Source organism: Zootoca vivipara, chromosome 2, assembly GCF_963506605.1.
Source record: "Zootoca vivipara chromosome 2, rZooViv1.1, whole genome shotgun sequence".
Lineage (NCBI taxonomy): Eukaryota > Metazoa > Chordata > Lepidosauria > Squamata > Lacertidae > Zootoca > Zootoca vivipara.
In genome coordinates this window covers 81,401,986-81,415,936 of record NC_083277.1, presented here as the reverse complement: position 1 = coordinate 81,415,936, position 13,951 = coordinate 81,401,986, and the positions used below count along the sequence as shown (strand labels likewise).

Here is a 13,951-nt window from a genome sequence, read left to right as displayed (position 1 = left end):
AAAAATAATCACAGATACAGCACTCAAAAGTAGTAGAACTTAATGAGAATCCTTTTTTTTTTTAGTGCCAGAGCACTTTAAGCACCAGGTAGATCAGATGGAACTAAAGGAAGAACCCAACCTCTAGAGTGTCTAGAAATTATTAGATGTGCTAAGGATGGGGCCATTTTCTTTTTCTCTGAATGGTGCACCATTGGGAGATCACTGCTTGACATTCAAGGCAAAGCATCCAAAGTTCTTCTAGACCTGTTGTGTCTTCAAGCAGTTTTCCCAAGTAAGAAATGTTGACTTGTGTTTTTATTTTGTTTTCAGCTGAACATCTGTAATCTACCATGAAGAGGATGCATCTTCTCTGTGACCGCCTTTGGGCCTGGGTTCTCCTTATGAGCACACTAACTGGACAAAGGTGGGGAAAGAGTTTATTTTTTAAAAAAACAAAAAACAAAAACACATTCATTAATATAAGTTTGGAACTCTTTTGCTATTGGTTGCATCAAAAGAATAAGAAAGAAGCCGCACATGTACTGGGCTACTACTAATTGTATGTGGGGGAAGTTAATCCTGCTCAAATCCCAGCTAAGTCGAAATACGAGAAGATTGAAAGAAAACTACAGTTTGTTTGCATAACATCTTTTAATGCAATTGCTCTTCAAAAAAGAGTTCAGCAAGACTACTTTACCCACCCTAAGGTTAGACTGGTGATTTAAATGCAGCTAAAATTAGATAGGCCTTTGCACAGATAATTTTTGCAACCATTTATTCTCCGCAGAGGGGAAACCACAGCTTTGTTTTAGCAATTTATACAGAGATTTCTTTATTGTCAGTTTTCACTGAAATTAGCAGGACTGCAGACTATAGGACTGAACCTTACTTGTTAAGTAGTTGCTCTATAATACTGAGTTTGAGGCCCATCTCCACTTTCTGGAAGTGAGTTCCATTGAACTCAATAGGATTAACTTCTGAGTAGAGGTTCATAGGTTTGTGCTGCTAAAATACATTGGGTTTAAAAAAATGTGAACAATTGTGCCTAAATATTGTAGTTGTGGATTTGAAATTTTAAGTATGGTTTAACACCATGTTAGAGAAGGATGCAATCTAATTGTATTATTAGACACGGGAAATTGGTCACTAACACCAAAAGAATGGAAAATACACTTCAAACATACTGAATGGGGGGATGGGGAGAATTCGTAGACTTTGAAATGTGCATATAAGAATCACCTCTATGAATAATGCATATATTGAATATATCATTGGAAACATGTTTTCATTCTGGATGACGAATTATAGGTAGAAAATTGTTCCCCATAACTCCCTTCCCTTTATCCAGCAGCATTATATAAATCATCCTCAGGTAACAGTGTAAATGTGTGTTTTTGTAATGAGTTGGGGGCAGAGGATTTTCGGATTTAGCTTCAGCATTTATTCTAAAAGAACAGGACAATAAAATAAATATAGAAGCAAAAGATGTGTACAGCTCTATTTCGCACAGCTGATGAGTGACGAAGGAACAAAAATGCCGGTTTCCTAAAGAAAAGGGGAGAGGGAGAACTTTGACCCGTGGATATCTTCCTCTGTTTTGTCATTTTCTCTTTGTCATGTGCTGGTGTGTATGTTTCACTGGAATTGTGGATTTGGAACTGGTAATCAAGATGCATTTGCCTGCTTTTGAAAAATTATATGAGGTGTCACTATTATAATGACCTGTAGATGGAGTCAGTGCACAGTGTTTTATTATACAGTTGTTTAGTATGAAACCCCAAACACAGTCACTGACATTTTGCTTCAAGATGTTCAAAATACACTGAAACACCCCCCCCCCAATAATTTCATAGGTAAAATCCTTGCACAGGTTTGTCTTATGGCTGTTTGGAGACCAATAACACAAAGGGGACCAGTCAAATGGAAGGCAGGGTCACAAATTTGTAATCCGACAGTTGTGTTTATAAATGGCATACCAATGCTTGTGAGAGGTGGGGCTTTTTTCTTTTCTTAAAAAAAAAAAGAAGGACTGGTGGATTGTGTCAAAGAGAAATGATAGGAAACACGGGAAGTTTTACATTTCTAATGTTTGGTTTCATGATGGTGGAGAAAGGGACTTGTGTTCGCATTATATAGAGGCCTATTTAGAAGGAGACACCTGCTCAACGGAGTGTTTACCTGAGGAAAAAAATAGCAAGACTTATAAGTTGATGTCTTTAAAAGCATCACGTTCAGGAAATAGGTATCGTCAATTGTATCTTCCCAATGTTGCCAATAGTATGTCACTTTGATCTTTATCTCTCATTTACATATGCATGCATTTATCAGTACATGAGCAAATTCTAGAATATAATTAAGTATAGTAAGGCTGCAGGTCTATACCCAGTTTCCTGGGAGGGTGGTCCACTGAACTCAACAGGACCCGCTCCTGAATGGACATATATAGGGCTGTGTAGTAAAGCACACCAATAGGATTGCCCATTGAAATTAATATTGCTTAAGCCGATTACTGTTCACATAAACCCCATTGGTTTCAATGGGACATAACAAGGCCTATATATGTTTCTGCATTTTGCCCATTGTTCTTACCCACCTTCATCCTGAGATAGGCATTGAAGAGCAGCTTGGTTCCTAAGAGTCATTTCCATCTGGTCTTTCTTCAGAGAATTGTGTTGGCATTTAGATTAATGGCATGTGACCAGGAGAAACACACTGAAGATCATGCTGATTATGGAAAATGTAGTAGAATAATTAGGCATCAGGACACTTCTTGGTTCCACTTCCAAGGAAAAAATGGGCCACTGCATTTCTGCAGGAGTTTGACCACATTGTACTTGAAAGGCTTTGGTACGTCTGAAAAGCACATGGCAAACACGTGTCAGGAAGCCTTTATCAGATTGTGCTCTTGGGGACATGTTGATATTGTGTCTCCAAAAGTGCAAATTACCTTCAGATGCTACAGAATAGATGCAGTTAGCACATGAAGGAAATGCAGAGACGCATCTTATCTGGAATGTGGCAGGTGGCCCTTAACAAACTATATAGGGTAGTACACTCTTGTTCCTTACGAGTAGCAAAAAAAGAAAAGCAAAGAAAAATTCCCCCCTCTGATGTGTAAAAATAATAACAGGGAATTTAATAAACACCCGCCATTTTGCAAAGGTGTACTTAGGATAGGAATTACATTACACCTTTAGTGAGCTACTGGTAATTATGTACTTTGTGGTTTTATATTCTGATTTTATCCTATGAACTGCCCTGAGACCTGCAGATATAGGGCAGTATAATCTAACAACAGCAGCAGCAGCATTTCTTATTCAGAATCAAATTAATTGTAATTAAACACACTCTGTGTTTGCTTATGTGCATTTTTTAACTGGTAGTTTGAAGGAACACTGTTTCAATTTGAAATTTTTTATGGGGGGGGGAAACATTTGAAAGAGTATAGCTGAATTTTTCTACTCATAAAAAGGTACTACAAACTAGCCCTTTTCCATATTTCTGCTTGTTAACTGTACAAAAATCTCATATTCACATTTAGGAAGAGTAACACTAGCTTAATATTGTATATTGCCCACCTCAATGACAGTTTAAGGGAAAAGATGATCAGTATAATTGTACCTTATAAAACATTTATCCCCTTTGTTAACATTCATGAAGAGGTATGGTTCAGAGGACTTTTTGGAGCAAAGATTTTTGTTCATTACCTCACATCAGATACCCAAAAGAAGGCTGATTCAGTAATAATGTATGTGACAAAGTGATCAAGAGGAAAGTAGCTTGGGGTTCAAGGGCTAAGTCCTGCTGAGTTTACACTGGCAAATGGCCCACTTTGCAAATAGGATCTTTCCCAGTTAAAGGGCAGAAGAAGGACTCCAAGATTTGGCTCTTAGACAACCATGATAGATGATTAGGAGAAAACAGTATGGCTTGTACTTGAAAGTGCAGAAAGGGGAGCACTTTCTTAATGACAAGAACTTCAGGACAGAACTTAGCTTGTGGCAAAGCCATGGAAACCAGCTGCGACTAGTATTCATATATCAGAACTGCATTCTGGTGAAAATAGAGCTATACTACCATGCTAACCCATTAGCTTTCCAGTTGATAATTGTAGCTAATTTCAGCAGCTGGATCTCAAGACCTGCTGCATGAACCATAAAACCATATCCCTGCAATTCCCAGGATGCCAGAGCAGCACTGCCGTCAGGTATATTGGGTGCAGATTTGGGCAGGAAGTATAAAATCTAGGAGAGAGATGGGGGAATGTCCCTGCTATCTCAAAATGTAATTTCCTGTTTGCTAAGCAACGATTTAGGTATGCCACCAGGTTGATTTTCCTAAAACAAAAGCAAAGACGTCAATAAAATTCAGAAGGTGTAAATGGGTTTGCATTTTAGTAAAGAAAAATCAGAAATGACTACACCAGGCACCCCCAAACTGCGGCCCTCCAGATGTTTTGGCGTACAATTCCCATGATCCCTAGCTAACAGGACCAGTGGTCAGGGATGATGGGAATTGTAGTCCAAAACATCTGGAGGGCTGAAGTTTGGGGATGCCTGGACTACACCTTTTATGATGGTGCCCACCAGCTTATGGGGATGCAAACAAGGCTGTGCTACATGGAGATATCATTGGCTGGAATTCTAAACATACTTTGTTGAAACCACTGCTACATATTTCTAAGGGGGAATGTTTAGTAACGGGTTGTTGATTATTAGCTCCCGGTGCAATCCATACCAAGTCTACTCAGAAGGAAGCACCATTGAATACAATGGTGCTGAACCCCAGATTATTGGGGTTAGGGTTGCAGTTTACTTCTGTTAGCATATTTAGATGCTTTATGTACTTCTTTTATGCTAAGCTTTCATAAACTGGTTATTTTTTGCTTGTTTTTTTTTGAGAAATGAAGGAAAACACACTGTTTTACACTTTTTACACTCATAAATCCGTAGCCTGGAAAGTAGAAATAATGCATAAAACAGCATAAAAAATAAAGGATCATAACTGTATACTGATACCCCCCCCCCCCCGGAACTAAAAGTTGAGTTACTGCATGAGAGAGAGGAATAGACAGTTGAGCGAGCAATGGATATGTCTATATCTGTATCGTCCTGGTTCAAACTGAGAAGTTATTTTAAAATGTCTCCAGGGATGGAAGAGAGAGCTTTAATGTCATAGACATTAAAGAGAAATTAAAGAATTTAATATAACAGGGATCAAGCACAAATGTGTGAGCCCTCCCCCCTCCCCCGCCATGCTCAGTGGTGGTGGGTTGGTGATTTACTATTACAGGGCAGAGGGAAGAGGAAAACAGTCGCAGTGGGGAGATGTGTGTCAATGAATGGAATAAAGGGTCTGAAACCTTGAACAGAAGCACCCCACATCACATCATTTTGTTGCAGGGCCTCTGTTGTCTAATTTATTATCCATTTCTAGGCATCCTTGTGCATTGCTCTAAGCTGCCCAATGACTATGCATCCTTTAAAAAGAAAGCATGCAGGAGATAGTATCCAATAATGCTACTACAATCTGGCATGATGGAAGAGATTTTGCATCTATAAATCAGTATAAGCAAGATTAAGCAGATTTCAGAATTATGATTTTGTAGGTTTGTTGGTGGATTAATGGTTTATAATGTTAACAGCAGTGTTTTCCCTCCTAGCTATGGACAGTCAACTTCCTTACAAGATGAAATTAAGGACAACACAACAATATTCACTCGAATTCTGGACCGCTTGCTTGATGGTTACGATAACCGCCTGAGACCCGGATTGGGAGGTGTGTGTTATTGTACTTTCTAAATTGACTTTACGAACAAAATTGCCTAAAATGATTGTTACTTTTCCTCTTTGAAAATGTGATCATATTACCTTATATGTTTGTCAAATGAAAAAATCAACAAAGAGGTATTGAAAACTGATCCATCCCTTGCTAAATCCTCTCTTGTCGTCATATAAACACTTCTTAATATGTGGCCAAATTCCATGATCCAAAAGATGAACAAAGATCCCCCCAGATCCTCTCATAACATTGATTAAGGTCACAAATCTAGGCACATTTGCTTAAGAGCAAATCCCATTGAATATAATGGGATTCACTTCTGGGTAAGCATCCATTGGGTTGGGCAGTAAATATCTAAATCAAAGTTAATGAAAGTCTCATCTTCCATGACTGATGCTGTATTAAATCTTTAAAGACCAAATCATTCCCATTAAATCAGATTTATACTTTGCTCCCAGATTGAACTCAGTTAGATTAAAGGTAGCAGTGGTGATCATATTTGTTTGTAAGTAATTCCCACTAATGACAATAGGGCATACTCAAAACAAAATAAAAAAAATTCCTTCCAGTAGCACATTAGAGACCAACTAAGTTTGTCATTGGTATGAGCTTTCGTGTGCATACACACTTCTTCAGATACTATCATATAAATCAGATACTTGATCAGATACTATCATATAAATGTGTTTTGTGATTGAGTCTCTAACCCTGTTGCCAGAAGTGGGTCATATTGATTTAAGGACTGCCTAATCAGTTCTAACAGTTGACTTCAGAGCCAAAATCAGCCTTTTTACACAGTCCTGAAAATGTGAAATACGAACTGTGACATAATTAGGAAAATAATCACATCACTATTTATTTATTTATTTTAAAATGGCATCTTTAAACTTACTGATCTCTGCAAACAGAGGAAGTGTGAGTCGACTGTATTTCTTGTTTTATTAACATATAATGCTTTTCTAGGATTTTTTAAAATGTATTCAAAAACATTTTCTTCTTAAGAGTTCTCCGATGCCGCAGCCTACCACAATTTATGTGGGGGACTGTCCCAATTTCTACTTCTGATTGTAGTTCCTCACATTACAGCAATGACTGCTCCAGAGAGTTTCTCAACATCCAGGAGCACTCTTTTTGGGTGTTGGTGGGTGTAAAAGGGGGCAACAAAAGGAAGGGGCAGCATAAGATGTGCTGGTGACATGTCTAAGCACTCAAGATATAGTACGCTCAAGGTTGTTCTTAATGATTTTTTATTTGATGCATCAACTTGTATCTAATATTTGTCAAATAACTTTCAAAATCTTATGAACTTCCAAGGACATGACCATTAAGATAATTACTGGGATCCAAAGAACACATGTGTGTGGGTGTGTCAGAGAACTGAGCATTCAACCAGAGCTTTGACTTCTATTTCTCCTTCAGGAGTTCTCGCTGTGATAGAGACAATGGCTTGGATCCATAACCAAAAATGAAAACCCACTCACAGGACTCTACCTCTGGAGGAAGGATGGGAGGCAATTTTTGCTGACTCCTCCTTTCCCCTGAAGAATCCATCTGAGAAGCTGCTCTGGAGGATTAGATCCTCTCTATAACAGTATGGGAAGCAGGGGGCAGGGCGGGTTTGCAGAGGGAATCAGCAAAACTTCGCTCACCCTTGTTTCATCCAGCGGGAGCCTCTGCTGAGTCTCAGCCCCCCTTTGTACGGAAATGGAAGGAAGGAACCCTTGTATTCATGCAAAGGATGCTCTGGATTCAACCCGGCATGTTTGCTTGAATCAAACGGTACCTTGTCTCTTCAGCAGCTGGAATTGCTGCAGCAAAAACAGAAAGTTAAAAGAAAAAAAAGAAAAATCAGCTGTATGTATAGTTCTCTCATCTGTGCACATATCATTTCTTTTGATCCCAAACCGTCTACTAAGCATAAAGTGATGAAAAAAAAATGTTCAGCTATCAGGTATGTACGTTTCATAGAAAATGAAATGTTTTTCCACTTGTCATATTTAATTTCAACAACCCTAAAATAAGTATTCATTCGCCACACACAAAACACAATATGCACAATCTATCATCTAACCAGTTATTCAGTGCCTCCCCCACTCCTCACCCCCGTTATCTGTTGTCTGTTACTTTTATCAGATTCCCCTGTAGATGCTGAATAAAGTCTTTATTATAATGGCATTGAATTTAGCGATGATTGTTTTTAAACTTTGGCCTTGTTGAGTATATATTGTTCGTAGATTATGAAGAACTGAAGAAAATAATGGATTGTTCTGCACTGGGGATGTTGAATTTAATTTTGGAAGCTATATTTATAAAATCAAACCAGGAATCATTCTGCTTGCTTCCTGTGCTGCTATTTCCTCTACTTTCATGTAAACTCAAGGATTAGCCCAGAAATAAATATTTCTTGATCCTTGATTAATACAATAGTAGGTTTTAGTCAACCGTAATGGTTCTCGCCGAACATACTATACAAGTAAAGCTGGATGGATCTCATTTAAGAATATGAATTAGTGGTAATGCCTTTTCTGATTAGGCGAAGGGATAATTGGATGCAATTTAAATCAATTATTAAAAATGATTCAGGGGTATTCAAACTGCTGTGAGTGGGGATTAAAGGGAGGCTTGAGAATGCCACCCATAACCTGTGAATTGGACTGAAGCAGGATGAATCCAGGTAGATAATGCAGTGCCAGTCGCTAGTTGCAGCATACTTAGTCCAGGGCTAGTTCCTTTATTCTGAAATACTTTCTGCATTAAGGTGCCTTTTTCCTTCTGACCACCTCCCCCACCCCCACCAAGACATAAGGTTTAACTTCTGCATATAGCCAAGAGACCAAGAGAAAAAAACTGATTAGATTTTGAAAATTGATTTCATTCATGATCACGTATAATCACGACATGCCATAGCACAGATCAGCGGCCCCATTTTCAACATCTGCATTGGCATAGCTAACAACACTGGTAGTTTGCAGTAGTGTGTTAACATGGCTCTTAAATATCTCCCCACTGTGAACTCATTTCTTTTCTGATAAAGTTCTAGGATTTGTCAATAAAACATTTGAATCAAGCATGTAACTTTGAGAAACAGCACATTTTACTGGTGCCTGTCTAATAAAACTGTTACTATTCAAAGGAGCAGCTTCCAAAAAAGTATTATCTATAAAACCCAGGAATTCTGTGGTATGGAAGACATTTTCAGGGCCTGTGTGTGCATTGCGACCACATCATTGGGTGTACTATAGCCATTGGGTTGGTGGCCATTAGCAGCTAAAAAAAAACCTAGTGCAGTGCAACTGTTGAGAGTCAAATATGCATTGTGGGATATCTGACAAACGTGCAATCTTTAAAACAGCATTATTTATGTGGATAAAGATAAAATAACATAAAATCATGCCTTTAATCATATTTTCAACATGATATAGAGCCTGGAGACATCTAAGGCCACAATCCAAGCTCATTTCAGACAAGACCCAAGGCAGTTTGGGTCTGCCCCCAAACTGATGTGTTGGGGTGAGGGTGGGAGGGGAGCTGGTTCCCCCAGATCTGAAGTTTGCAGAGTTCTCTGACACCCCTATCACTTAGGTTTCTCAAAATCTGGTAGCTTTGGCAGGAAGACACACACGATGAACAAACATTCTTATCCAGTCTCTTGTCAGCATGGCTTCTGAAGATTGCAGTATAAATATATTGTATTCCCATTTTCCTTGGCCAGCATGAGATGGAGATGGATTAGTCAAGGCTCTGTAGAGTTTCAAATGTATAGCTCTGTATATTTGTGGGGTTTTTTTTGTTTTGTTTTGTTTTTTGAAGACAACTCCTATTACATGTGCAATGATACATTCAGTGGAGTTTTGACCCTTGATCCAATTCAAATTCTGTTTTCATAGGGAACTGAATTAGTATGCTCTTGTTCAAGTAGAATCCAGCAGTTCTGGTAGCTAGGTCCAATAATTATCTCTTAGGCAACCAAGTGTCCCCCCCCCAATCTTTTAAGTAAACAGCGTGTATTTGTATGAACACCTTCCACCTCTGAGTTATTATTTATCCTTAAGCAAGTGTTCCAAAATAGAAAACTTAAACAGCTCAAGTAAAGATTGAGGAGATAGGATGAAGATTAGATTCTTTGGCAAGACCACCTCACCACTGTGCCAACAGCTGTATTTTTAAACAGAGATAATACCACTTAATGACATATAGATTAGTGGCATAAGTACGGTGATAATATATCACTTGTATCGATTGATTGTCCATCAATTAAAGATGGTAAGGAAGTTATCCTGAGATGTTTAGCAGAACACAGACCTATGTCAACTAGTAAGCTAAGGGGTAAGAGTGATATCATTATTGCATTTCACCATCCAACATCCAGATGCCATCAATGTGCCAGAGAGACATCCAACTATAATGTCCTGAAGCTATATATTTGTACGAGTGCATCTTTCAGCTATGATGTTTGCAAAATCCTTGCAGTAAATAAAGCATCATATTTTATGCCGCAGTACTACTAATAGTTAATTCACCTTACTCAAAGTAAGCCAGTGCTATAAGGCTTAATATCTGGTTGGAGCCTTGATCACTGGAAAGCATTCCAACCAGGTCTACAAACCCTCACGCAAATAAATCCAACAGGCATTAAGAATGGTTAAGCTCCTGTATTTGGATGTGTGGCTATTAATCTTTAGTCACACAAGAACTATGAATCTTCCAGTGTACCCAGTGACATTAGTATAATAATGTCGAAGCAGTCAGACTAGCCTGTTCCCACCTGATCATGTTCTATTCTTCCTTTTTACGGTTCATACGGGACATATATTGGCTTCATATATTAGATGAACTGGTTGTTGATTCTATGTAGTTGGTCATTATTTTAAAATAATATGTTCTAGTTGTTTTCTACATCGCATAGGAGACTGTGATATCTTCCCCTGCCCTGAGTGTTTCCCTTATGAATTGAGAGTGATGGCCCATTTGTTGACTCCAACATCCTGCCCTCAAATCACTGTGATTGGAGCGCACTGGGGGGGGGGGACTTGCTGTGATTAAAACCTAGACCTGTCCACCCTAAAAATAAATAAATAAAGCCCCCACCTTTGCACTCCTCCTTTCTCCTTTGCACCCCCCTTCCCTTTCAAGCTTTGGGCATTTCCCCAGTGAGCTTGGTTTTGCTTCTCAGAAAAGGGTGGCAGCAGCCATGCATTTAACTTTATGGAGAAATTAATGTAGGCATCCCCAAACTGCGGCCCTCCAGATGTTTTGGCCTACAACTCCCATGATCCCTAGCTAACAGGACCAGTGGTCGGGGAGGATGGGAATTGTAGTCCAAAACATCTGGAGGGTTGAAGTTTGGGGATGCCTGAATACAACTGAGCTGCTTGCAAGGTTGGACAATCCCCTATTAGCCTTTAACACATGCTTTTTAATAGAGTTATTCAACTGGGGAGGGGGGAGAGGTAATGTGAACGGCTATCCTAAATCACCCTGCTTTACCTCATTATTCAGGGTACACATAGAGCTGAGGCACAATCCTACTCTGTTTACAAACTTGTGAGCCGAAAATGGGCAAATGCTCCAGTTATACTTCTGCTAACACAGACACAGACACAGACACAGGCACAGACACACACACACACACACACGCTTCTGAGTATTTTGAAAAAAGTAGGCCTTTTATGTTAGAATTTCTGTTAGCTCCTTCTTTATGGCTTACACTGAGTGCTGAAGACCTTAGCCCACAACCTCTTCTTAGTTCCCTTGCCCCCCAGTGCATTTTTGAGGATGAAATGAAAACAGAGCAGAATTGCACTCCCTCTGTCCTCCTCATAAAGGTCATCCATAAAGATGCCTGAGGCTGTTTCGAGTCCAGGTTGGCACCAGGTTTTGTAGTCCAAAGGAACACACTCCATCTAGATGGTGGGTGTAAACACTCAAACTAATAATGGTAAAAGAAGAGATGGTTATCTTTCATTGTGAAGTTATACCCCAGGTCTGTGAGTCACTTGCTCTAAAGCAGTGTCCTATGTAAGAATGAGTCATTATTTTTGGAGCATGTAACAAAGCACAGCTGAATCATCTAATTGCAAAAGTGGTAAACAAGCACATGCATGTCTTTTTAAAAAAAACAACAACAACCCACAAATCTACGAAAGGGCAGTGCCCTTCTCAGCATGCAGAAATTATTATTATTATTATTATTATTATTATTATTATTATTATTATTATTAAAAACAACAACCAGAATCTACTCAGAGAAAGCTAGTTATTCATGTAGAGTTTAACAAAAATAAAGTCACCTAACATGACTGATGACATAAATGATGCAATTTGGGATGAGAGGACTCTGGGTAGGGCCATAGCTGTTGAAAAGTGTTTTCAAAGCTGTTGAAAAGCACTGCGCACCAGCACTCATTCGTCTTTTACCTAGGCCAGGTTAGCCAAAGTGGTGGCCTCTAAATATTGTGGATATCAGCTACCATCAACCCTAACCAATATATGGCCAATGGTGAGGAATGGTGTAAGTTGTTACCCAACACCTGGGGGGCACCATGTTGGTTTATCCTGACACTGATCATCATTCAAAATCACTTGGGGAAGTCAGGCACTCTGAGCACACATATTAAAATATAGGAATTTCAGCTAATTTAATTACATCGAATTCAATAGGACCTGCCAGTTAAGCCTATGAAATGCAATGCTAAGAGGTATATATAGTTTGAGAACTAAACAAATTGATAAAAAATAAACCCAGGGAGCCTGTTTCACAGGAAAAACTACATCTATCACAATCCTAGGAATGCCTACTCAGAAGTCCCATTGAGCTCAGTGGGATTTACTCCCAGGATATGTATATAGGGCTGCAGCCTTCTGGAACCAAGGCATTAAGTATTAAGTTAAGCATTAAGAGGAATCCTCTCTTCTCCCATCTGCTCCCTTCACCCTTCACCCTTCTCCATTTCAGTTCATCCCAACCTAACACAGATTTTCCTGGAAAATAGGTTTTCAGGGTTTGCATTGAACCTACTTGTGTGTAACATATAGCTAGGTCCCTTAGCTGACCTAAGGAAAAACATTAAATCTAATTTGCTCTTTTAGATGAGAGCACAGCCTTCAGTTCCCAAGCAGTTTGTTCCACCAAGAAATGAAGACTCATTTGTCAAGATGAATATTTCTTTGGGGAGCAAGAGTAACCTTACACTTTCAGTGCTTTGAGGTTAATTCTCACTATGACCCTCTTTAGGATTAAGCTCCAACCCAATTAGGCATCAAGAAAATCTGCACCTTTCTCTAAGGCAATTAATATTCTCTTGGAAGCAGGTTTGACTAGGCCACATCCATTTTGCTGGAGGACTAATTAGGAACACTCGCTGTCTAACTGCCTCTTCAATATCATTTGTATGGTTGTCAGTCCTAAGAGCAGTGAAAAAATAGCCCTCAAAAGTCACTGTGTGACAAAGCAACCATAGCTGGAACACTACAATATTCTTCTTTACTTCCCAGGAAAACATAAGTTGATAAGTTGAGCAGAATGTCCGGAGTAAGAAATTATCTCTTGATTGTAAAAAGTACACTTGCAAGTTAGGGGAAGTCATGTCCATCAGTACTTCTAGGTGTGCACCCTATGAGGCAACAGAGAGGCCACACCCCCGACTGCAGTTTAGGTATCTTCCCTATTCGAGCTGTGTGCAATACCTTCTGCTCCTCCATCTTCAATTCTCTTCTGGTCCTGGGCAAAAGTGGGGCAGGAGAGGTTGGGGCAGGAGGAGGAGGTGTGAAAGCCCTTGACTTTACACCAGCCTGACCTCTCTCTCCTCCATCCTGCACCTGTTCTTCACTCTCCAGTCCTGCAGCTTCTCCTGCCTGTGACTCTTATCTCCTGGCTGTTACAGGTTCCCCCTGTTCACCGATCCCTTATTCCAAGTCAACCTCCAACCCCGCTTCTCCTAGTGGCTACTTATCAGTATCCAACCACCACTCCTTGGTGTCCAGCCGGTCCCTGACATGTGCTCATTGCTCCCCATTCTTTTTCTCAATTCAGATCAAAACTAGTTGTTGTTGTTTTTGCAGGAAGGGGGAGAGGGATGCATCAAACACGGTATTTTTTAAAGAAACAACAGGATAGCTATGGACTGTGGCTAACACCACAAATACAGTGGTGGGAGTGCAGTGAATGCAGAGTAAATGGCAGTGTTGA

General features: G+C 39.5%; 1 protein-coding gene across 1 annotated transcript in view; it reads left to right on the top strand.

Annotated features, from left to right (window-relative positions):
- The first annotated feature begins 332 nt into the window (after positions 1-332).
- The window catches only part of GABRA1 (gamma-aminobutyric acid type A receptor subunit alpha1), a 31,191-nt gene continuing 17,572 nt past the window's right edge, over positions 333-13,951 (top strand). Inside the window, exons 1-2 of the mRNA XM_035099293.2 lie at positions 333-406; positions 5,645-5,760. Coding sequence (XP_034955184.1) covers positions 333-406; positions 5,645-5,760 — 190 coding nt within the window. The remainder of the gene's footprint in view (positions 407-5,644; positions 5,761-13,951) is intronic.